This window comes from Lepisosteus platostomus, chromosome 2 (assembly GCF_059453375.1).
Source record: "Lepisosteus platostomus isolate fLepPlt1 chromosome 2, fLepPlt1.hap1, whole genome shotgun sequence".
Lineage (NCBI taxonomy): Eukaryota > Metazoa > Chordata > Actinopteri > Semionotiformes > Lepisosteidae > Lepisosteus > Lepisosteus platostomus.
Window position 1 is genome coordinate 76,234,404 of NC_142612.1, and position 27,097 is coordinate 76,261,500.

At 39.8% G+C, this 27,097-nt stretch overlaps 1 protein-coding gene across 5 annotated transcripts in view; it reads right to left on the reverse strand.

Moving 5' to 3' along the window:
- lekr1 (Leucine-, glutamate- and lysine-rich protein 1) overlaps nt 1-26,590 on the reverse strand; it is a 48,915-nt gene extending 22,325 nt beyond the window's left edge. Inside the window, exons 1-6 of one of the 5 annotated variants that reach the window (XM_088618829.1) lie at nt 26,386-26,590; nt 23,402-23,461; nt 18,512-18,726; nt 6,525-6,644; nt 3,393-3,556; nt 254-418 (exon numbers count right to left, since the gene is read on the reverse strand). In XM_088618829.1, the coding sequence (XP_088474955.1) occupies nt 254-418; nt 3,393-3,556; nt 6,525-6,644; nt 18,512-18,726; nt 23,402-23,449 (712 nt within the window). In that variant the 5' untranslated portion in view covers nt 23,450-23,461; nt 26,386-26,590. Of the gene's footprint in view, nt 1-253; nt 419-3,392; nt 3,557-6,524; nt 6,645-18,408; nt 18,727-20,771; nt 20,831-23,401; nt 23,482-25,755; nt 26,251-26,385 lie in introns of those variants that run through there. The other 4 variants (XM_088618820.1, XM_088618811.1, XM_088618834.1 and 1 more) reach the window with 4 other exon arrangements.
- Nucleotides 26,591-27,097: the final 507 nt, after the last annotated feature.

A 27,097-nucleotide genomic window follows, 5' to 3' on the forward strand; every position in this document is an offset into this window, starting at 1 on the left:
AATGGTGAACATACACAGAAAGGGGGGCAATTTCACCTTGATAGCTACAGATACGTTTTGTAAAGTGCGGCGAGAAGTACCAATCCGCCCCTTAACAACATGTGTTTGCAGCACATGGACATTGATTACGGCCTCTCATTGCACCAGGTGACACTTCACTGACTCTCTCACACTCGATCAAAACTCATGTTTTTCCAATGCTGGACAAGGTGTAACAGAGCAGTACCTATGATTCACACATTACGTTGCATACCAAGCATTTCTGTTTGCAGTTCGGCCTCTCTCTGGGTGGTGGCTTGAAGCTGATGACGCTGCGATGTGGACAAAGCCAGGTCACTCTGCAGATCCTTGACCTGTTTCTGCAGTTGCTCTGTCTCCTGTCGAGCTGCGGCCACAGCCTCCTGCAGCGTGGTTATGTCTGGAATAAAGGGCCCAAGTGCTTTTTTAAAACAAAAATCCATCTTAAAGGTCATCCTCAAATAACTAGCAATTAGCATAGCAACTGGTGAGGTCAAGCTTGTGCCTTTTATGCAGATGGAGAAGTCTTTATTGTAAATCCTTACAGCTTCCACACTTATTGTTAACTATTGTTTTTTAAACATTTTTTTTAATGTTTAAGTATCATCACAACCATAATTGTAACAAAATGGACCTTATATAAAGTTTGAATTGCTGAGACATGGATGTAACGTGGCAGAGCACACCTGTTGTCTCTAGGTCTTCCGTGAAAGCAATATTGGTTCTATCAAAGAAAAGAGAGAAATCTAAGAACTCCAAGTGGAAGTTCTTAACTGAAGTTCAGGAGGAATAAAGGCAGACAGAGCCAATTTCATCCAGCTGTTTCAAATCATAAACATTACTGACTTTCGTTATATACTGTGTACATCTCACGCAAACGCCTCTTTTTGCATTTTTGTTGCATGCATCCCTCCCCCACCCTACCTCCACCTTAGCAGCTGCCCCTCGGGTAACTCCCCTCTCTGAATGGGTGTCCTAGCCTCCTCGTCTTACGGCCAGGGGGCTGCCCCTTAACCGGGTGGGTTTAGCCAAAACTTAAAATACAGTCGACACTCACAAAACATTCTGTTGCTTGAATGTCATTCGTCCTTATGAAGTTAGGTTTCATCAGATTATTCTGCCCTTTTAGTTATGACATTTCGTCATGTACAACACGTAAAAATAAAATGGCGCCAGTTCAAGAAAGGGTCATACCGCATGCTTTTAATAGCGTGACTATGGAATTGTTTGTGAAGCACGCACCTTACAGAAACTACGGAACAAAAATAGTACCAATTTACATATTTGTGATTTCACAGAAAATACTGCTTTCCTAAAGTAGGCTTTGAATTCACAGGAGAGGGTGATTACAGGCCAGTGCAACACACAGAGAATATTTTCCACCAGATTTACAGGGTGGGATTGACCTCTCTTTGTTCCTTTGTAGATTTTAGTTTTGAATGCTGTTTTAAATGTAACGCATTTGACATGGGGCTGGCTGGAAGAACAACTCTCTCCAGTGGAAATGGAGAAGCCTTTTTTCACTGAGATGTGATCTTCAGCCATGGTCACTGGCAACTTATTCTGCACAGGTAACACACATAGAACTGTACTTTTTAGCTAAAATAATCACTAGTTTATTAAAAGCACCTCTGAACATACATGAAATAACCCTTTCCTTGTTGCAGTCTACTGCACTGTGCCTTCCCAGGCTTCAATAACATATCAAAGAGGCATCAAGTTTCATGCATCCTGGCTCCCTGACAGAGCATCAGATTGCTGCTGTTGGTGAGGTCTCAACATGTCTGTCAGCATATTTGATAACTGATGTGCATAATTAAGGTAAAGAAACCAGCTGTTGCTGTTCTGTAACCAGCCTACCAGAGTGATTCATAGCTTTCTTTTTTCACTGAAACCACAAAAGCTGAAAGACAGGTAGTTCATAATTGCGCACCTAAAGGTTAACACAGAATCCTAGCCTGGCCTTTAACTATAACGAGTCGCACTGCTTTCGGTTACTGGCATCAGTGGCTTTTTTATGACGTTGGCGCAGACGTAGCCGCCTCGAGTGTTCATTAAAAAAGGACTGGTAAAAAAAAAATCACCAGTTCTGTGTGAGTATTAAACACTGTTTGCCTGATAAGATGTGAGATAAAGATTTTAAAACAGAGCAAATGCTTTCACGTGTTCAGGTGAATTGCTCCGAGTTTTTTTTCACCTTTGGCACGCATCTTTAGGCACTGAACTGCAGCCCACAGAATGCAGGAAGACAAAGAGGGAGAAAAAAGCCGCCGCATAAAATTCACAGGCTCTTCCTTGCCATGAAAACAGCCACACCCTATGGGGTGAGCCTGGGGTGAATCGTGATATCCCTACAGATATTTGTCTGATTTTAATAAGAACCTATTTTTTTTTAAACAAAAAGAACAATAAAAATGCTTGCAATGTTTTTATTTATAGATAGGCAGCTTGTTTTGAGCGCTACAGCAATTTTAGTTCCCTTGCTATGGCCTTATCAGATTCCAATTCCAAGGGGAACAGCAAGCTTATCACAGAGTGAGTTTTCTCGTCAAAGACGTAATGAAGAAATTCGAAAAAAAAAATACCCATTGCTGCTCGGGATAGCGTGAAAGGATTTGATGCCTATTTCAATATCTCCAATCCTGGGATCTAATCTCCCCCGAGGGGGTCTCAACTCATGACAGGAGGTCCATAAGGACTCGTTAATATCCAAACAACCTGAGGACTTGACAAACCTGCCTGATTTCCAAATATAAACTGCAAGATCGTGTAGCAAAGGCAGCTCAGTTTCAGCACATATGAAAACAAATATCTCATAATTAATATCAAGTGTTTGTGAACACCGTAAAAGTAAGCTAAATATTATGCTCCGTGTCCACATCTGTTTAAGGAACGTTAAGATGCACTGTTCCTGTAGAAAAACATTCAAATGATTTATTTTGCATCATTGTTTAATGAGCTAATGACATTTTTGTGACTTTTTCGCTTCCAGTAACTCTTGTTCTTAAAAAATGTTGTGCACATTCACCTCCTCTGAATGACTACATTATTTTCCAATTATTTTTTTTTGCTTATTCTGCTCAATGTCTGCTGTTTACCTTCTGTTGAACAGCCGTTACCCCCACACACTACAGAACGAGAGGCAGGTGGTGCTGGACAGGAAAGTGCAGTAAATCATCAAAGAAAACAAAAGGCAAACATGAACTGTGTATTTTCCAGGATACCGCCAAAGGAAACTTTGGTAAACAGAAACAGTAGCATGCAAAGGGCCAGATGATTATACAACATTATATTAAAATGCACTTGATCTGTAAAAAAATATAAATACGTGAAAATCTGTATTAGGCACACAGTGGAGTAATAATACAGTGTACCTGTATCTGTATCCTTGCTTCTCTTTAGCAGCTCTGTGTTAAATCCTCCCCAGATGTCAGAGAAATCAGAAACAATGCTCCTCAGCGTCATTAACTCTTGTTTAGCTGTCTGGAGTAAATACAGAGTCTTCTTCATGACAGAGTGCTGTTGGTAACATTTTGACCTGGAAAACCCACAGTACACCCATAAGCAGGGGATCTACTGTAAAATTCACACGGCATTTGAAAATTAATCGCAACACACATCTATTTCAATATATGAGATATGTTCAATCATTTCCTGACCACTTCACCGTTAGAAGCTAAAAACAGAAAGGAGTCGGAGTGAGTTAACGTGGTAAAATGTCCTTTTATACAAAATATCAAAAGTAAATGAAAGAGCTCAGGTTTGCTCATGAGTTGGGGCTCTTTATCCTACACATTTTGTGATTCAGCAGCCCAACGTTAAGCTTGTACAATCTGTCCTTTAAAAAAGTTCACCCTCTGAACGCTCTGCCGTCTCTCAACCAAATTAAAAAGAATGAACACAAGGCCAAAAAAAATTGAACAAATTAAAAAAATAAAAGTACATTTTCAGTACCCTGAAAACCACTGAGGTTAAAAGGGATTCTGTATCGTACTCACCAGACATTTTCAGTGTTTTTAGTATAAATAAAGACGGGACTATGGTAACCAAAAATATCATGTAAAATACAATCTGTCTTGCAGCATTATGTAACAAAATAACAGACACATGAATGTAAGCGGTAAATGGAACAAAATCCATTTTCATCCCATTAAGAATGCACAAAGAAAGTGAAACCAGACGTACCGACACACAAAGCATGATACCAATTACTCCAGCCATCACAGATAATCCATTTTTCATCTGATTCTAGCACACATCTCACAGACTACTCTGGGGTAAACAATCACTCCAGATTAAGCCAAATACAGTGAAAGTGTCTGATGAATAACGCAGATCACAGATTCATCCACACCTCAACATTTCTGTACACCATACGAGGAAAACAGATTTCTACCAAAAAAAAACAAATCAAACATTTTGTGTTTTTTCTAAGCTAAGCCTATAATCATGCCTTGAAACAAACATCAAAAAGCATGCATGTGCAGAGAAAAAAGTTCAGAAAGAGAATTTACTCTCTTGATATTAGCTTTGGAGTAACTGCAAGCAATTCTTTTAAGTTCCCTGATGTACTTGAAGGGTTTAACTATAGTCTATCTAAGGCAGATAATGAGCTGTGTAGTTTTTAGACCATTTTTCCCAGCCATCCTAGAGTTAGTGATAAAAACCTAGGTAAACTACAGATGAATAGCTCTTCTAACCTGAGCACCTAAGGAAAATTTAGAATTAGTCTGCAATCTAAAGACTAAAGTAGAACATATATTTCTTCTTTAGGTTGTTTGCATAATTTGTTAAATACAAGTAGTTATTAAATGTTTAATATTTTTTCCTAATTATGTTGATCAAATTATGGAAATAAACACCAAATGGATTTTCTTTACTGTTGTTGTTCTCCTGGTTGAAAGTAAAAATATTCTGAGCCTGAAGCGAAGCATGACTACAAAACAGCTCCTTGTCAAGATAGGCTCGGAGCTGAGGTACTGAATGTAAGTCACTTTACAGACATGCTCCAAGGTGGATTCTACAGCACTTTCAACAGTCAAGTGATTAAAGTACAACCCACAAGCCAAAGATGTGAATAAGATGGCATATTTATGAAAGCGTGTTTTAAATGTCAGGCTTCATAAATCACCATATCTGACAAAGAAACAGTGAGGTAAAATCAGCTACATCTGTCAACAGGATTCCGAACCTTGAAGAGAATTCTATAATAACAATACTGTGATCCTCCAGGCTACAAGGTACACAGAAATATTTTTATTGCAAAGACTGTTGACATAATCAATCATACCCATCTACAGCATCAGATACATATTCTGAGAAGAGGTAACTCTGCCTCTTAGCACAACCAGAGTTCTGCACCAGGACGAAGATTCACGGCAAATTTTAACCCATGCACAACTTTACTGCCAAGAAAGACATTCTAGTGGGTCAGGAGGTCTAAGAAAAATCGAAAACCTGAACTCCCTCTCCTATGTCTTCGGTGCGTTTGATACCACTCAGTTCATGCCCTAGAAAAGGCAGTTCAGAAAAGGTCTATAAAAATTAATTTCCACATCGACTAGACCAAAATGTTATTTTTGTCCCTGATTTCAAAATGCATGGCCAGCTTAGATACTGCAATACGTTTTTCACACTTCAGGGGACATTATTGTAATTTGTTTACTAGATCAGATAATGTACTTTGAGATTTCAAGTTTCATAATTTATCAGGTAAACATAAGAGGAAGACATTGTACACAAACCAAATCCCTTATCTGAGGACCCTTAACAAAGTTAAAAGCTTTATGGAAATTAATACAGACTTAGACCCAGCAGCTGTAGGGCATGACATTAATTAATCTATCTTTTGAACTGAAGTTGCTCCTTGACATCTTGAGAAGCACATGGCCTTCCCTGAAGCTCTGATTTTCGTTTAAAAACTGAAATTAACAGCCTATAAACAATTTGATTTGAGGGAAAACAACAAATCTGATCTGTACTGAATAAAAGGATCCATCCAGTGGCCCTAATTAAGATTTGCATTAATTATAAGCATTAGAAGCCAATTGTGGACACTGGAAACATGGGTGGAAAATGAAGAGACCCCCCCTCCCCCCTCCCAGGGGAAGAAAAACACCCTAAACAGGGAAGCTGATGTAGCAAAGGGAACACTGAAAAGTTTTTTTTTTAAGGATAGTGTTTCATCTGACTTCTAATTTTGTGACTAACCTTCAGCTTAAGCTCTCCAGTTCTTGTGCTTCCTTTTTTGGTAGACAAAACCCTGCAAGGCTCACAGGGTCCTGTCCTATCAGCCGGTCTCTTTTCTTTTTTTTCCAAGGGCTCCCAGCAGTTGTTTCACATCTGCTGCCTCCTTCCTGTCGTGCCGTCTTTTCATTTTTATTGGGAGCACCAAACACTGCTAATGCATCACGCCATCCAACCGCCCAGGAACGGATTGTATAAGAGCTGCTTTTCATTTTTCCCCCTGCCAGCGCTGTCAGCGTATTGTTTTCTCATTTCCTTACCTGAGCGCTTGGCACTGGCTCTCCGCTTCTTCCAGCTTTCTCTTTGCGACGCTCATATCAGTGGTCACACACTCCAGTTGTGTTTGTCTCTCTGCCACCTGGAGACTAAGGGCTTTCAAACTAATAACCCAAAATAAAAGAGGGAGAAAGAGAGGGAAGAGAGGGAGCAAGTGTGTGAGACAGTAGGAAAAACAGATCCAATGGCAATTTTCTACTGTGGAAAATCATGCAGGAAATTTAAATAGCTTGCCTCGCTTATGCTACTGGTGTTGAATCTATATTTCAATGTAAATGTATTAAATTAATGTATATTTCAATGTAAAAACAGATACCTTCATTTTTTTAAGCATATTTTCTTTGATACAGAATGTGCAAATGTTTTTTTTAAAGGAATGCAGCTTCCTGAACGGTGACTTCTAAAAACAAAAAAGCAACATCTGAAATATGCTTACATTTCCTGTGCTTTCTATAGGGATATACAGGTCTAATTGTTTGAATACAGGGCCTGATCTGTTAAACAATCATTTGCAATTTTTGAAAGATAAAATGCTCTGCACCACTGAAACCTATGTAAATCTAACCCTAATGCCTTGAGTATTTTTTGGCATTCTGTAAATAATTCTTACATGACCAATTCATTTCATTGAGTACATCAATCATATTACCCTGAAAGTTAATAGGGTTTAAGGATTGGGTCTTTTGACGTAGCCCAAGATAAGAAAGCCATACTTAATACACTAATCGAAATCTCTTATTTTGCTGTAGCTTGACCTTGTGAATTGTCACATGACTGAAAAGTGACAGGATTGAATTAATGCCATTTTATCTGATCCGAGTTAATTCTTTCTCCAAAGCCATCATAAGCCAAAACAGGATGTTGGAAAACCTGACACTTATTCCATGTGGTAAAGTCAGATGTTTGAATCACAGAATCACAGCAGTCTTTTTTTGTACACTGGTGAATCGGATTGCACATGAAAAGGACATATTCAGCACTGTGTACAATGTACAATTTTTGTAAAAAATCTGTATTTATAGACTTTAACTATATGGTGAATAAAAATGTCATACTCTGGTAATTTGTGACGTTTCATACGTTGTATTGTTTCATACTAATGCTTGCGTTTATTTTGGTTCATAATGTGTTTTCCATAGTTATTATTTCTAAGACAATGAGATGGAACATTTATGGCTTAAAAACAAAACCAAAAAAACATACACAGGAAGTTAAAGCCTTTTGCCACCATTGATTTATAAAACATGACCCACCGTTTGTGTTGTAGGAACACTAATCAAAAAAACAAATTATTCACAACTTATGTTCAAAGGCGTTCACAGCAGGAAGAAAAGACTTGCTTGCCAGCAAGAGCCATGGCACAGGCAAGCATTGTGGTCAGTGGCAGACACTGGTCTGGTCACTGTCAATATTATTACTCACAGCAGACAAGTGCAGTGCAGAGAAACTAGAGCAGGGCTGAAAACCGTTGCTCTTGTACTCTGCACTGTAGCATTTATTATACACGAGACAGCTTGTATTGTATTTAATCATATGAGGGATGCTAAACATTTTGGGGGTGTTACAGAAATTGTCCTTACTGTACTTTAAGTGAGGTTTTGACACTAGCACACACATCCAAATAGCAATATGGGAAAAAAATCTCACCATCCTTTTACTATTCCAACTGAATAATGTCTATGCTAATTGCAGGGCATTAAAAAGCTAATGCTTAGATGTGAACGTTGCATACAATAATATACTTGTATAGTATATTATAAATCTGCAGCTAAATGACTTCAGTATGTTAATGTACTGGATTATTGTTTTTTATGGAGAGTAAAGTGACAGAGAAGATGATCACTGTGTATGTACTTTCTGAACACAAAATCAAAACCAGCAGGTAAGGTTTTTATAAATATAGCACATAGTAAAAACAATACTTTCCTACCTTTCCACCTATTCTAAGCCTTTTTCTCATGCAGGTTAGCATCTATATAACAGCACAATGTAACTATGGTTCAAGGTAACTACTGTATGTTTGTTAGAAACAGTATGTACACAGATTGCAGTGAAACCATATTAGACCTGACTGAGGCCTTGTCAGCCTCACCAGAATCTGAAAACTCTGCTTGACACCGGATCACACTCAGTAGCTGGTTGTGCTTGCAGACAGTATGAGCCAGTGATTTAAAACTAAGTTAAAAATCAAGTTAAAAAAAGTCATCAACGACTAAATTAAGTTAACCACAATTTTTATCAACCACATCTCTAGCATGTAAGTTTACAACTATATCTACAATTTCTTACACCACACAGGGGTTTAAAACTAAAATTGATCACTTTAAAACGATAACTTTTAATTGATAACTTTTTTGTATTTTCTATATTAATATTCTCCTGTATTCTTACTGCACCCCGTAAACAAAAACATTAAAAAAGTCCTCCTACTACACAATTCCTAATTACAAACTAGGTTTTGATGCCAGTTTTTTTTTGTATTTGGTGGAATAATTTAAACAAAAGGCTCTGGTTTTTCTTTCTGGGTGCTGGGAGGGTACTTACCATGAAGAGATGGCCAGCATGACATTTATCTAATATATTTAAATGACCAAATGACTAAATAATTAGAAGAGTATTATTTTGCCACAATTATATAAACTGATCCTTCTAGTAACCAGCAAATCAAACTGAAACAAAACAGACATAATTCTGCACGTGTGGAAATCTGTAGCAAATATCAATGCCCTCTTTGCAACATATAATTAATGTTTCTTGTCCCCAGAAAAAAAGTCTCAAATTGAAATTAAGAATATAGAAATATACACATTAAATAAATCTCACATTCTAACAAAGAAAAATAACACAGTATTTCTCTCTTTGTTAACTACTGTATCATTAAAAGGAAAGTACCAATTGCCTTAATGCTACACAACACTATTCACTTGTACAAATGCTTGATATTTTCCACTTGGCCTCTCACTGCTTGCCATCTGTCCCTAAAAGTGGCAAATCAGTTGCTGGGAGGAACTTTTGTGTTGGATGTTAATATTTCTACCCCACTCTGAAGAAAAACAAGGTAACATGAATCTGGTTTGAATTATAGACAATTACAGTCGCATTCACTCCAGCAGCTAAAATAAATACTTTCAATTTTTTAACAGGCCAAAACGACAACAGACAAGATATTGCACTGCAGGTATCTGGAGGCATGTAAAGCATCCATTATTCTTAATTGTGGTATGCACTGCAAATTTGTTAGAAAACCTAAAATGAGAAACATCTCGGTCAGATCATTAAATTATACGACAGACTCTTTTTTTTTTCCCTGCGTGAGTCTTTATTTCTTCCCCACATACACAATTTTTTTCAAGTGTTTCTGTCTCTACTGTAAGCAAAATGAAGCATTTCATCAACAGACTCCAATAAATTATTGATGAAACTTCAGACTTCATTTTGGCGAGTTTTTGACAAGGTCCATGTGAATTATCGTTGTGGGTAATGTCTTTTTTCAGCATCATAGTGAAGAGTGGCAAAAAACAGGACTGTTTTTAATCTTCAGAACTAGAAACAGACATTTACACTGGATCTTCCAATACATCATATTGTAGTACATGATGTTTGAAATAATACTGTGACACAAGAAAGAAGATGATCAGTATAATTGTCACTTTTTAAAAAGGATAAATATAGTTTAGAGTTGCAAACGTTATTTTCTCACTCTCCTGCAGAAAACACGTGAACAGAACAGAAACAGACATTTGTGTGAACAAAAGCTATTTCCCAAATGAGAAGCTGCTAAGTGCGGATTGTTCTTTATGCTTTGTGTATGAGATGATTGTGCTCACTGTTATGGCATCACTCCTGGAAACCAAACAAATAAAATAAATACATAAAGGGGAGACAGTCATGTTTATTCAAATGAATTCAAATGCAAACTCCTATTTGCTCCTTAATTGCTAGACACTGCTAGCGTTGTTCTTCACAGGTTTCTATTGTGTGGTATTTTATCTGTTAACCAGTCACATACATTCCAAGAAAAATGCATTTTGCACCATTATTATTTAAACATATTTTTTCTTGATGTTGAGCATGCTATTGCACAGCGTGACTGTAATCAAAATTTCTCTAATATTTTTCTAAGTTTCTGCTGTACTTATGAGACCAACTATTTGTTTTCTGAACATTCACTATTCATGAGCTTTTTAAAATAAAATGTTTTCATGAAATTGTCAGTATTTGTACACACGAGCCCTGTTTTTCTAAGCCAAAGAAATGATTTGCAGTGGCATTTTTCTAATGAATTGAAAACACAAATAATGCCAAAAACAGAACAAATTTGACTAGTTAAAATAGTCAAAAGTTCTCCCACTATGTATTCTCACTAATAAGAAACATTTAAAAACTAACCATTTGAAAACAGCTATGCTTACAGTTCCCTTTAATAAGCTGCTTTGGAAATGTAACATGGAGTTTCAGAGATAATTTCATCCTTAAACTTCACTCTATTAAGATAAAACTAAAAGACATAGATATTTAACAATTGCATTGAATGTGTGGCAAAGTAAATGTGTTAGTTCTTGAAGGACTGTTTAGTATTCCAGTCTCATCTGGAACTAACCTAGAAGCACCTTTAGCAATATATTCTAATCACTTCCCATAGCATTACTTGTACAGAGCCCTTTAGAAAAAAACTGACAATGAAATGATTGCCATTTTATGATTTTCCCCTTATAACTGGAATGTTTAAGTCAATTCCCCAAAATTTCACCCAACATTCTGATTTCCAGCAAGGGACTTGGATGAGGTTTCAGATCAGCTAAAGTCAGCAAAACTCAACGCACAAACGCTTATTTTCTCTTCATCCTTGTTCCAAGTTCCTTTCAAGGCAATACTGCAGGAGTTGCCCGAAAATGCAAGGAAAAAAAAGGAAATTGATTATCAGATTTTAAAATGTAGGTTCAGGACATACAGGTGTACTAGAAATCCTTGGAAACGGAAATGAAAAATGACTGCAAGCACATCGGGGATGATAAAACACTTTGCCTGCCCGTAGCCTGGCCATTATTGTGTAAGATACAGTGTGTGCTACCTAATACCAAATACAATACTGCACACTCCCGTGCAAGAAGCTGGCCCAATGTAGTTAACAAAATATGAACAAATGACTGACAATCCAGCTCTGATTATTTACACACATATATTAATATAAAATACTGTTTGCATGGTTGCTAGAGGTAACACACGGAGACCAAAATAATCCCTGTAAAAAGTAATTACTTCCTTTTCAGGAGCAGTGCTGAACAAGCATTCAAATGTGTTGCAAGCAAAGTGTGGAACACTTCCCTCACCCTGTCAAGTTTCAGCATGATCCAGACCTGGGCAGAACAGCACAACAATGGAACGCTCAATGCAGCAGCAGAACTACTAAATGCACATTTTTCCTTGAAACTTTTTTCACTGACTAGTTTTAAAAAACTTAAGGATGAAACTCTACAAGTTCACATATATTAACATATTTTAAAGACTAAGTGTAACTAACATACTGTACATGCTTGTCTTAAAACAATGGAGGAAAAGGAAGACTGTTACAAACACTTATGAGAAACACATGATAGACTGTTCCTAATCAGAAGCACTGATCAGCTCAACCAATCACATTTTTCTTTTTTGTGGCAGGGACCAATCAGATTTATTTCTATAGCGCTGTAGCTGTTTAAAACAACAAAGAACAAACAGTAACAAATATCTTATTACTTAATTATTTTTATGTAAACTAAATATTTATTCACAAAGGCAATGTGAAAATCTAATTTTTAAAAACAATTCTGTCATTTTAATTTCTTAAATATTTTTTAGAATCCAAAGTCTGCCATATTCCTTATTTTTTACCTGGTTAAAATAAAGAAAATTTGTCTTTTGCCACGAATATCATAATATTCAGTATTTCTCGATAGAAAGCGTCCCAAAGTATCTCAACAATTTCAGCTCTTTCATATTACAATGTAAGGAAGAAAGTACTCTTTCAAACAAAACAATGAATGGTTTCAAGTAAAGCCAGGAATCTACTGTATATAAGAAAATATCTCAAATATTAATGTATCCATGTTTACTGCATACAGTCTGTGTAAACCAAACACAAGTCTTGATTCTCAAGATCACAGACCTGTACTGCATCACAGGGCAAGAGGCCATGTCTGTGTATTTGTACACCATATTACAGTAATTTACAATAAAGTTCTTTTAAGAATTCACATTCTCTTTATCTGAAAATCCACTGCCACCAAGATATAAAAAACAACACATTTTTGTTATGTTTCTATATAAATTCACATTAAACCGCATTTCTTTCCCCGTCACAGTTAAACTAAAGGGTGGTGCTCGCAGACCCCTAACTAAATCATTTAAACGCTCACTTGGAATGGAAGAAGTACCCACAATTAGAGAACTGCAAATGTAACCCCAATTCATAAAAAAAGAAAACAAAACTGAACCACTTAACTATAGGGCAATCAGTCTTACTTCACAATCTATAACAGGGCTGGAAGAGGCAGAGTAAAAGAATCTACATCCTCGATTCATATTTTGATACATTTAGCAGACGTGCATAAGATACAGTAATAGGGAGGGTGGCAAAAAGAAACAAAAGCCAAGAATCACAAAGTCTTAGACAAAATCACGGATTGGCAGACACTTGGAAAATGAAGTTGATAAGGGCAAAGCGACCCACACAGGAAGAATTAACACCCACTGTACACATCACATGGGCGACTCCAAGCTGCAGGAAGCTACTCATGAAAGGGATTTGGGTCTTTGTGTTTAGCTTTAGTTACAACACCAAAAAAAGGATATTATAGAATTAGGAAGTTTAAAGTATGATGCCTGATCTCAGGGGACTGACATATATGGAAAGATAAAAAGAGGGTATAGATAGGGAAACCCAGGGGAATTGGTTTAAGACAGAAAAAAGGAAACTTCCTTTTGGTTAAGGCCTAATCTTGGGCCTCTTTAAAAAAATGCCTATATGACCTGTTAGATTCACTTAGTTAATAATCTACCACAAAATGTAGTGCACAGCCTCCTCTTGTCTGCAACTTTCTTATGTTCTTACATGTTCACAAAATGAGATTTCCGTTAGTTAATATGCAAATGACTTCACAGACAGAGGCGCAAATCAGACAAAACCTGGAATCCAAATCACTGGCTGAGACTGTTCTTATAACGCATCAACAACACCATCCGGAATGCAGGTCTTCCTTCATTTTCCATCAGCTAACATGTTGGAAATTAATCAGTGACACTGCTGTTTTTGGTCTACATTAAGAGCAATAATGAGCAAGCTTCAAGCCAGGAACAATTAAGACATAAAATAACAAAACAAAAAAACAACACCCCAGCACAGCAATTCCAGCTGAACGACTGCCAATTCATAACATCATGATGTGAAAAACCATGTGCAGCAACTCCCTTGCTTTACAATGTGAGAAAAAGCGCACTCTCACCATGTGACATGTGGCTCACTGCAGAAACAAATTAAAAAAGATGTTGAAAACCTATGTGAAGAAAAAGAATACTATTCAAGTAATTGTAGTTCAAGAAGGCCTTTCCTTCATTTACTATGCAGTTAAGGTAATGCAGTCATGGGGCATGAGATTTTTTCAATACTAATAACTAGTTGCACTTATAAAGTGCTTACCACCCCAAAGGACTTGACATACTGTATAGAAGTGATTCCACATCCTCCACCACTGAAGTGTGGTCCTACTGGGTAGCATGTGGCAACCATTATGTGCCAGCAGCCCTGTAAGACAGATCCATACCACCTCTAGTCTTATGAGCAGTGCCGTGGGATATCAGAAGGATAGAATTTCCTATAGCACAGTATCCCCAGTCATCACAATGGTGGACTGGTTTGGAAATTCTTACCCAGAGGGAAGACTACCACTTATTCGTCCACTGACACCATCTACAGCAGCAAAGTCCTTATAGGTCTCCCATCCCAGTGGTGACCAGGCCGAGTCTTAACATAGCTTGTAACTCTGAGATCTATCAACATCCCTATCATCTTAAATTCATTAGAGCTAGGAAAGTCTAGGAAAGGGAGCACAGTGAAAGCCTGTTTCTCTAGAGCTGGTCCACTAAATATCCAACCAACTCTTTTTTCATTGGGTAGAAAGGGCTGGTGTCATTGTTCTTTACAAAGCCAGACTTTTACAAGCAGGTTTAATGACAGATGCATGAAGACAGTGTAATTTAAACTCTGCAACACAACATATTTGCAAGCTCCCCCACAGATGTCATCCTGTACATGTCTTTTTGATAAGGCGACACGCTTCTTTATTTTATGGAGTGGAAATGCAACTAGAAAATTAAAACCGAGAATACCACACCACAGCCTAATCTGGTATGAATTCAGTACTGAAAGCTGCAAAAGATTCGAAAACAAGATCACAGTGGCACAACTGCCTTGTAGAGAAGCTTCTTACACATATGGAAGTTTGCTGAGACACAGCACAGTTAAAGAAGTGGAAAGTGCCGTAAGGCACATGAAAATCAGATTTAAAACTTGGAAAAGAATGGCGAATGCATGATATAAACATGGAAACCTAGAAGATGACATTTGCAAGGTAGATTTACAGTGGTAAAGCTTCAGAATGGTAAAAGCTCTAATGAGTCAATGCTCATCATCACAGTCACAAGTACTATTTAAATATAAATATTCCTATGCAGAACCAAGACAACCCTTGTGGCTCAGATAAAACTGAGACACTGTGCATCTCCCACTTCCTAAAATTTCTGCAGCTGCACGGCTGGCGTGTATTGAAATCTGACAACACATCGTTTCCTTTCTACTTGAAAGCATCCTCTTTGATCTGTGTTCATTTTTTCACTTAGATGGCAACTACAGCAGCAGCACTGCAGCTGAGAAAGACTTTCCCACCAGTTTGTGTGAACAGATAGGGGACATAAAAAAACCACCACAGCATCTTCTCATCAGCTTCCTGTTGCTTTGACTCTCCTATGATTGTCACTGAAAGCTGAAACCTACAGATGAGAAATCTAAAGATCTTATCTTGAGATGCCAACACCACCAAGAACCTTATTTGGTTTCTTTATGATTTTTTTTTCTCAGCCGTAATTAATTTGAAACTTGCAAAGCATGGCCAAAGCCGATGTAAATCCTGTTGAAACACTGTTTGCGTAAGCCCCTTTTAAAGGACTTTATTTTTATTCTGAATACAGGGGATTAAATAAGACATTTTGTACTTACATTGGTTTTAAGAATTTTGTTGTTTCTAATACTGTAATTATTTTTTATTGCATGCTAGTTTCTGACTTGAAAAAAGGAGCAACTTGAAACCTATCATGTTCCATGTGTTTCGCATTTGGTCTTTCATGAACTCCTTTATCCTGCAAACATATAATAATATAGAGGGAATGCAGTAAATTCCAAATTATACTTTGGAATTAGATTTAGAGACATGAATGATAATGTCATGGCTCATTGTCACTGAGTGCATGGTGGAAGTTTGATCTTTACAGGTGACAGTTCCCTTCATAATTTGAAAAGGGTGCTATTTCAGATATATATATATAGTTGCAGCAGGTTTCATTTTTTGATGAATCCCACTTGGTGGGATGGTTAAGCATGTGCAGCTACAAAAAAGTTGATACTGTGCAAGTGAATAGCATTATTTGGATTCAGTGGATTTGGGGGCCACTGATGCCAAATTTAAAGCATTTTTTTACATCAACAATAGTTTCACTGCACTACAGTTAATTTTGACTGAAACAAAAAGCTATAGTCTGAGATGACATAACATGCGCTACAATATATAATGCAGTGTTCCAATAAATATACAGGCCTTACCTCTGCATTATATTAACACCTAGAGTTAGAAACGGTCCTTTTAAGTTAATTCAGTAGCAATGGTATGCTACAATCAAAACCTTAGTCTTCGAACAAACAGTGGCACAGATTGATAAAACTGTAAATACTTTTCAAGAGACAGATTGTCCTCATTAAGAAGAAGAATAAAATTAAACTTCTAACGATCTTAACACCACTGCTCTACAATTATTTTTGGTAACACTTTATATTTAACAAGCCTACACAATGTGGAGAAACCAAAGATATTTTCAACATAATCTGTTTAAATTTGCCTGCACAAATGAAATTGTCTGCTTGCTTGCGTACGTGATAATTTTAGGCATACTATGCTTCACTCCAAAAAGGTTCATGCTTAGTGTTGAGAGCTTATGTTTACAAAATCCCTTGGAGCACTCAGTCATGTGACTTGATGTGTGGGTGCAGCGGATTATTGGAAAAAAACGCATTCACAGCTCCCTGTCTGCCAGAACAAAGGATTGAGAACAACAGATACCAAAGAGTTTCCCACAACGGAAAAGGAACAGAAGACTTTTTTTCCAGGCACGACTCCTGTCCCTGGAGATGCTCATTTTCATGCAGATGTTTTTTTAAGTGGTTGTCTAATCTCTTAGCTTTATATTTCTTTTTTCAATGTTGTACACTAAAAAGAAGCACAATACAGAATAGTTCACATCTACTGTAGATGCGAACTATTCTGTTCTAACTAAATGCTAGCTAGTGAAAATATTCTAAGCAACTAAGCTTGCTTAAACTAAATAACTAAGCAACAGGATATTTATATTCTGAAAATCAAAAGAAACCACTTATAACATTGACAATTTCACAAAGATATCAGTCATTTTTGCAGCAGGATCACTGACATTTTATTGAGCAGACATGAAATCAGTAAATGCATTTTTCTGATTAACACTTGTCATCAACGTAACCACATGCTGGTGTCTCCAGTAAAAGTCACAGGCCAGTAAGCTTTGTGGCTGCCACCTGCTTTGTACCAGGTTACAGGTGGTGTCTTGTGGGATTCTGTCCCACTCCTCTCATAAAAGCTGGGCATGCACATGCCTATTCAACAGGCTCCGATCACTAAGTAGTCAAGTTGGGAGAAGAGCAGGGCATCAGCAACATAAATGTCATAGTCTTGCAACAGAGGCCACTGTTATACGGGCAGCTTGAGAATGTGCTTTGTCGTCCTGGAATGTTATCGCCTCATGTCCCAGGACCTGAATCGTGCAGATGGGCTGACAAGTAGAGTTCTTTAGAGACAAGTGACTCCTGCACACACCACCCCACTTGGACTTCCCCACAGATCTTGGCAAAGTGTTGTGACTCAGTAGTCTCCCAGACTGTGATCTATCATTTACAGCCCGCATTCGCTGTCGAACCTCGTCAGGTTACAAACAGCTGCCTGTGTCCAGCCTCCAACATACAAATAGCATTAAAGTGGTGTGATAAACGGGGCATCGGACCGTTCATTGTTTCTATCCTTCATTTTCAATCACCTCGATAATTAACAGGTTGAGTCACCCCATCATCTGTGCCCAATCAACTCTCTCACTTAGAAGGCAATTTAAGGATTATGTAACCATATCACTTGAATATATCACAGTCTGTCATGAAACATCTTTTATACAAAATGACACGAAACTCATTATATCGAAATACTGATTATATCTGTATATTTTTAGTTTCTACGAAGAATGCATACAATTGTGAGCTTCTTTTAATGTTCAGCATGTATTATATAACATATTTCTCATCATTTCTGTCATCTACAGCAGTTTTTAGCACAAACTGAAAAACGAACATTTGGTAAGTGGCGCATCCCTTATGTGCGCTGCTTCTCCGTTAGCAAGTTCAACACAGTTCGTATAAGCTAATGGTGCTCTGGGAGCTGACAAGAGGGAAAAAAAAACTGAAAAGTTAAGACACGCCCCGAGGCTGCACTCTAGATTTGTTTTTTAATTTAAGAAACTGAAACATCACACCTGAAAACAACTAACCCTGAGATGCAACCTGTCTGCGGAAAAGAAAAGGAGGGAACGCTCCCCGGACGCAGGCTACGTCTGTTAACTGGCTCTGTGCCGAGCAGGGGCACATCCCAACCTCTCAGACTGCTGCTGCTGCTCGGTCTTCAGCCGCTCCAGGTGAGCGCCTGCCCCCCGCAGCTCCTGCTGCAGCCTCTTCTCCCGCTCCACGCTGCCCCGGTAGAATTCCAGCTCCGCCTCCATCGCTTTCACTTTTTCCTCCATCAGCTGGAACTCGTGATGGATCAGGTAGCTGACGCCGCAGTACTTACAGACGGTCTCGTTATGATCCATCTAAAAATCAATACGGAAATGAAACAGAAATGAATGGGATCCAGGGGACAGGGTGCCAACAAATGGAACAGAGCAAGCTTTTAGTGAGATGAATGCCAAGCACTGCATATTAATATTGCAATTCGAAACTTTTTTGGTCCCCTAAGTAAATTAGGCCATCGCAACGTTTCCTCTCTACAACTCAGTAAACTCCACACTACCAAAAGCTAAAAATCCAGACCTGCCTGTCTTGAAATCCTAACATTTTGGACCAGCATGTTAATCAACCTGACTCGTATTCATAAAAGAGGGTGAGAGGCTGTTTCTGTTCAGAAACAGAGCCATTTGCCATGTTTCACACTAGGAGTCCCTCAGACCCTTCAGCAAGTGAACCAGGTCGCAGTCAGCTAATGAAATTCATGCCAAACACATGCCTTTATTGGCTGAGCTTTGAAACCTGGTACATTTAAAATAAAATGTAGAAGGTGTAGAAGTCTGCATTTTTTAGAGTCTATTTTTGTTCTCCCACAGATGAAACATTTTTGTTGTTGTCTTGGCTGATGCTTTAATTCAGAGCGACTTGCAGAGATAACGATCACTCATTCTATCAGTCCACACGAGTCTTGCTAACCCATCGACGCAGCTGGGCTGGCAGGAGCAATCTGGGTCAGGCATGCAGCAGCTGTGTCCCAGCCAGGGATTTGAGCCTGAGACCCTCCTGTCAGGAGTCCAGAGCTCACACCTATTACTCCACCTTGTCACACCTTTGCAGTAGCGATGATCTTTATAAACAGGTTAAAGGCATGTCTTTCCAGTCGTGGTAAAAATGGTTCTAACGCTGTAAAGTGAAATGCACAGTCAGATTTGAGGACTGTTTTGAACCACTATGCCTTTAACAACACTTTAACAACCACGGCACTCTCCTTCCTTTGTGTGTGGGAGGAACTGGCAAAATTATTTCAGGGATTCCAACATTTCAAATCTTATGTGTAATGGTTTTAATTTAGCTCTTAATCATTATATCCTCCTACCATGTTAGGCTGTCACAAACAAAAAGAAGAAAAAGAAAGAGCTCAACACATTTAGAACCAAACTTTCTTTTTTCAACAACAATTGCAGTCAGAGTCGACTGTATTACTTCTCCTTGCATTTGCGTTTACACTTTCAACACGAGGGAAAGGTAACCCAACCAAGTTCAACCAGCGTCGAGAAGGAAAGGGGATTCCGAAAGGTGGTTAAGTTTAAGTGCAGCTGCAAATATGTATTATTTAGTCACTGGAAACGCAGGTAATGTTTGTAATTTCCCTTCATAGCTGTAAAGAGTCAACAGATGTTCCGAGCTGCATAACTGAAGGAGGGAGTGGGAATTCTCCCAGCCTTTTAACCTTCCGATTCATTCACTGAAATAAGTGATTTTTGAACGAGAGAGCGGAGCCACTTTGAACTAATAGATGTGCTAGAGTACCGAGGGTAAATTTTCTAGTGCACGAAAACAATCGCCACAAATATTTAGGTAAGCCGATGTGAAGCATTTAACGATAATGATACTCTTACATGAAACAAAGAAGATCTGTCTTCCAGGTAGATGAGAAAGGAAGGCGGCCTGGGATGACCTCGGGCTCCTTTACCACTAGCTCCTGCTTGAGCCTGCCAGTCACCAGTGAAGCGAGTGGTTCCAGGGGAGGATGTGAAATCACTGTGCATCTCTCCTCCACTCGCACCTCACCCCCGGGGAACTGCCCGGCCCTCCACAGTCAAGTGTGACCCTCTACTGTGTGCGGACAAGAACCTGCTCCTGGTTGCATGAATCCACTCTGATACCAAGCACCTTAGGGATTAAATATGAACACGGTTCCCCTTGACAACGATAACGATTTCCACGTCATTTGTGACACACTTCTAGTTCAGGGAGCGCTTGAGGGGAAAGTTCAAGGGGACATTTAACCTGAGTCTGCAACTGCCTGCTGACATGCTGAGCAAGGATCTCCACAACTAGAACAAAACTCTGAACGTTCAAACAAGAAAATTTTGAGAAAAAGTACCTAAGATACACATAGTGCACTTACCCTGTCATGCCTTAGCCTTCTGTTTTTTTCCCGGTTTTAAACGTCTGCTCATATGATTTCTAAAATGTATAAAAATGCTGCATAACCCTGCTAGACACTATGGAAATGATGCTTTTTTCACTCATATAAACTAGCTATAAGAAATACTAAGGACCAAATGTAAATAAATATGGTATTCATAACTATCATAACAGGAATTATTTTTTTAAACAGTAGGATAAACCTTTAGCAACCTCCAGCTACCAGCCAATAAGTATTTTGGTCTCTTCTAATCCCTTCGCTTTTTCCGGAAGAAGTAACTTTAATATGTGAAAATGAAGGGGTGCCATTCTTTTGTTGATATACTTGCAATTAAATTGATCTTTGAAAGGCTGAATTTCTAAAAGGGGGTATTTTTAGATTGTTACGTAACTCCTAAGCACAGAGTCTTTGCCATCTAAATCACCAAATATGGCCGACACAAGACTTGAGGAGACTTCGAACGTTTAAAGTTGCTTTTAGAAAAGAGGAAAAAACAACAAAGACATGGCTAGAGAATATATGTTGTATTTTCACACTCATTTAAGAATCAGCACGTATTCCAGAGTTAACATCATAAGCACCTAGCACAGCCACATGTACTGAACCTATAACACTTTAAATACAGTGTCAGAAGGGGTCACTGCTACTGTATAATCACACACATCCCTCTCCCTATCCCCCATCCTTATTCAAACCCAGTTAAAGATTTCAAGGAGCAGCTCTTCAAATACTGCAGAGGTGTTTGAGCCGCCAGAAGCATTTATCAGCTATTTTCCAAAACAGTCTCTTTAGTTCAATTATCTGAATTTAAAGCGAAAGCCACTTCCCTGCTCTTGCCATACAACTGCCTGCTCGCTTGTACACTCAGCATTACTGCTGGTAAAGCATAACTGAAGCGTGGCCAAGCACGAAAAATATTTCAGTCGCGATTCAAAGGGAAAAGATCTGCGGTCTCCTAAATTAATTTTTCGCATGTGGAATTCGTGACTGGAGCGCTCTAGATTTTTAAAGAGATAAGGACCCCCTGTTGTGCTCAGCAAACCATAAGCCAAATGCTGTGATTACGCTCATCTGGGGCTCTTGGCTCTGCGTGTCACATGTTAGAAAACTTCTTACTGCTTCACGGATTTAGCGATGGGGGGTAATACAATTGCCAGCTGAATCTCCTTCCCGATTATTTCCTATTTTATATTGGTAAAAAGACTGTCTAGTCCTCTTCAGCGACCTTTCATTCCACTTTGGACCTTGTCTGCTAGAGCACCCCAACATGAAACAGCTTAATTTAACGTAACAGGCATACAGGCATTCTGTTTTAAGCTACTCATCTGTTTAGCATGGTGAATATGGCTATTTTAATGACAAAATTAAAAGCTTTACTCCATTTTAATTTGTTGGATCTATAGCTGAGTGTAGAATCCCTGCAGACTGACAGTGAGCTAGGTGCCTGCTAAGGGTTAAGGACTAAAAATGTTATAGCAAAGGTTACAAACTCGTGCATCGCCATTATTCCACTGGTCTCATAAGGCAAATTGTGCTCCATTTGGTTTTCATAATCCATTATTTACATAGCTGTGTGGAAAGGAAACGAGATCTCCACTCAACTGCTTTGTCCACAGTGCTCAGTCAGATTAGTGCTTAATTCCTGCTAGGGATCAAGAGATATCCACCCACGTTCTTATAAAATATAAATTATAAGCAACCACGGGTTCTCCTTAAAGCCATCAGCAATGCTGTGAGAGGAAGAAGGGTAGCATTTTGTTATTATACTAAAACCAATCTCAAATCAAATCCCCTTAATTCCTAATATTGTAGATTTGCAGTGGTCCAAGAAAATATATATTTTTTTCAATAACTGGAACAAAGGGTATTTAGCCCTGGGCCTGAAGAGCTACACTGTCTTTTGAATTTAGTTAAATATGAACTGTGGATGACTTCATTAGACCCATTATTTTTATACATGTTTACCAATTAATATTTTTCCAGGTCTCTACTCTGTCACTATTCTAGGATTGCATTAAAGCTGAAGGAATTCAGCTATCTAGGAGCTGGGCAGCGGGTTTCTAATCTAGCAGAATAATATATAAGCTCACTTAGTTGGAACACAGAGACGGTGTATCTCTGTATCTCCCTACTACAGGACTGCTGTTCAGAAAACCTGCTTTTGTCTGCTGTTTGTGACTGAGCATAATGTTCAGACTTTTGCCTCTGTGGCTGAAGTATGTCCTATCAAGAGTGGAGGTTTTTATTTAATGCTGACTCGCTGATATTTCAATAATGTAGCTCGACAGAAGAGACAGTGAGATCTACAGAGTGATGGTAATATAAGGAGACCGATATAAGAAACAGGAACAGGCACAAGCGGCGCAAACACAAACACAATAGGAAAGTGGTCAATCCCACTATATTTTGGGGGGAGGAGGGGGTAAGGCTCAGTAAACAAGAGAAGATTTACTCTGTATTTTCAGCTACTAATGGCCTGTATTAAAGCTAGTTTTATGGCTGGAAACCAGGCTGGGTGTCACAGGTTTCTTCGTGTACAGAATATTTGGATTCTGAGGGGTCACAGAGAAGTAGGAGATCACAGAACACAATTTTAATTAATAATTTACCTGTTGAATTTCCAGTGGTAAGGGGTAAACTGGTGTGTGTCTCTCCATGTCTTCCTCCTTCTAAAAAACAAACACAAACACTGTATAATCCATTAAAATTGCAAAACACATTTCTTGGATTCTAAATGGCCTGGTTAACAAAATATCCTTACCCTGCATGTTTCACATGTACTACACCTTTCACAAGTGATTGTATAATGAGATACAATCAATTTTGCACTGTCAACTTAAAGTAATCCTTTTGGTCTATAGCATAAGAATGCAAGAATGGTTACAAATGACAGGAAGCCATTTGACCCATCTGGCTGGTTTGGGAGTTAGGAGTTCACTGATGCAAGGATCTCATCCAGCTGCTTCCTGAAGGAAGACATTCAATTCAGCTTTATTGTCATTAAACTTACACAGGTGCATAGTATAATGAAAAGTGTTTCTCATTAGTCACTCAGGTGCAGTATATAAATAGGACAGAAGATAAGACAATAGACAGTAACACAATAGCGATAAGAGTAACATGTAATAACATAACATAAATAACATGTTTCAAGTAATCAAAACTGTGCAAAATTCCGCAAACAGAGAAAATATAACAGGACAAAAACAGTGCAAGGTAATTCTTGGAACAGTGCAAAAATAGTATGGTTAAAAATAGTATGGTTAATTAATAAATATTAAATATTATTATGACTGGTACAGTTTTACTGGGCTATCGAGGGGACAGTACAATTTCGGCTTACATGTGTGTGTAGTGGAGTAGGAGTACAGTGGTTGTGGGTACAGGAAGACGTTAGGAGAGATCATAATATGGTGGAAGGGAGCGGGGGCGTCACCAACTTGACAGCTCTGGGGAAGAAGCTATTTTGGAGCCTAGTTGTGTGCGACTGGAGTGACCGGAACCTTCTGCCAGATGGTAGGGGAACAAACAAGTTGTCAAACAAGACATGGCATCAGCTTCAGCAACACGGCTGGGTGGTTTGTTCCACGCTCTCACAACCTTCTGCATGAAAAGGCGCCGCTTGCTCTCAGTTTTAGATGTACTGTACTTCCACACGATTTCCAGTTGTGTCCACCGGCATGTGCGAAAACTAAAGCTTTATTTTCAACACGAAACCAGAAGGATTGTTTTGCTGTGAAGAGATTTAGCATGAAATGCTGAAAACATGACCACAATACAACAAGACAGGGCATCGGTGCTCAGAAAGCCCAGCCAGCACCTCTGAACACATTCTGCCTGCTGCAGTCACGTGACAGTCAAAGGAAATGATGAAGGGGCTGAATGACGACCTGAAGGGTTTCTGATTATCCTGCTTCATTCTGCTCCTGTTGTGCAGGAAATCATTAACGGCACCACGGATCCTCATACTTTAGAGGTCCGGATTAAATACGGATGAACCCACGACTTTCAATAAAACAGGTTTTTGTAAAACCTGACAAAAACCCATCAGGTCATTAAAATGTTTTTTTGGGGGGATGGGCTTACAGAGGCCCAGGCCTGCACGGACCACTGGCTCCCAGCTATTTTAAGAAAAACTGGGCTCGCGTCAAAGGGCCACACTGTTTTTAGATTGGAAGTCTGTGTAATCCTAGCAGGGAAATGTGGCTAGGGGAGATGTGAGGCTGTTTCTATTATCGCTGTAAAAACAAACACACACACAACCTCAATATGACCCAACCTCAATATGACAGAACGAATTTGGGATCTGGGGCTGGTAAGGGTAGTGTGACGTGTGCAGCCTCTATATCTTCACAAGCTGTGTGTTGGGAATGCAGAGAAAACGGTACCAGACATTGTAAACGTGTCGTGAAATCTGGAATGCATACGCCCTTTGCGGAGCACGATTGTAATCTCCGATTCAAACTGAAGAGAATCGGAGTATTTGATAATAAGGAGGTCAAAATTAACATCGTAGTAGGGAGTGTGTATACCGGCTCTTCCATTCTTTTCATATTTATCTGTTTACTACATAGAATTATTTTGTATTTGATCTATTTCCTACCGTCATATCATACAGGGGTTACGAATCTCTTGTTTTGTCTAGATGCTTTATAAAACAGCGCACCTACCCCTCAGGAAGATGCACGGTTTTTCCCACAACGAGGAGGTCACGCACTGTCATTGCCATTAGCCACGCTTGTGAAAAATATTAGTAATCCAGAGACTAGCCGGGTGAAGGAAAGTGAGTCATTTGTCCTCACCTCTCCGCGTTCGCCAACTGATGGCTGCCTCCAAAACTTTAAATATTAAATTAAGTCCTACATCCCGCTGGTCATGAGCCGGTGTTTGGAGACCTAAGCATCAGCGGTCGCCCGTATTTTAGCTCGACATTTCCTTGCATTTTAAAAAGGTCATTACCTACCCTTATTATGATTTTTTGTCGAGGGAGGGGGCAAGTCAGAGGCCGAGCTGCGACAAGAAATCAATCTGCGCTTCTCTCTCTCTCCTCTTCCGCACAGACCAGTCAGCGTTGCCCGTTGCCGTGGGAACCGCGTTCGGGTTACGCAGAGCGCGGGGCGGGAGAGAGAGCGAGAGAGCGCGCGGGGGAACCGGGTCTGACGTCCCCCCCCAGCCTGACCCGGCCCGCCGGGCACGCGAGTCCCCCAGCGGCAGCCCGCGCGCCCGGCGTGGGGGGGGAGCCCGCTGGAGCCCGCTGGAGCCCCGGATCGCTCCCCGCGCGCGCCGCCGCCTGAGCATGCGCCGCGGCGCGTGAGGCAGACGCGCAGGCGGACCCAGAGGGAGCGTTTCTGCAATTACAGCGAGGAAGCCTACGGGTGGGAGAAAGAAAACACGTTGGCCTTCTCTCTCTTTTTTTTTTGATTCAGCTAGACACACGTGTTTGTTTCCTCCTCCCCCCCCCCTCGTCCCCCTCCATGATTGTTCTAATTTTACTCTCCGCCCAAGGACTGTGTGGATGTGGGTTAACGCGGTGCGGTGTGCGTGTCGTGTTCTCTCCCAGTCAATGATGAGTCGTGCAAGACACAGCCCTTACTCATCAGCGAGGACAGCTCCGCGTCACCCACACGGCAGCAGCAGCCTCCTGTTTCCCTTTTCACAGCGAAAGCCGACGCCATACCAGTGGGCAGGTGTGACAAAGGCAGATCCAACCCTCGAACCCTTGACCTTTCCGTCTCTGGTATACGAAGCGCCCCTGCGTGCAGTCAAACCTGTTGTGTGAGGTCGCACTGGGCTCTCGTCTCCAGAACCCACCCTCACACACACACACTCCCCTTGATAAGACTATTAATGGGAAACCCGAATCACACCAGCCGCACTGAGGTTTGCTTTCAAGGACATGGATGTACTTGAAATCACGGGGTATTTGTTGGGGGGTTTTTTTTTTTTTCAAATAAAAATGATAATTACTTGCTAAAACATTCCAGGCTGTATACGGTTTCATGAAGCGGTCTGATCTCGTCTGCCGCTTCACCTCCCGGCTCGTTTAAACAAGACAAGCCCCAGACACGACCCGGCGGGCCGGCGGACGCTCTCCGCCTCGTGGAGGGAGGGGGGGGGCGTCGGCAGCGCCGCGTGCGATGTCAATGAGGAATCCTCGCGCGGGAGGGAGGGAGGGGAGATTAAGGCCAACTCGCGAACAAGCAGTAGCACGAATTACCCCCCCGCACACGGCGATCTGCTCCGCTTCACAGTCCGCTGGAGAAGAGCACGTTCTCCCGGCGGCACGGAGAACTCCTTCCTGCACC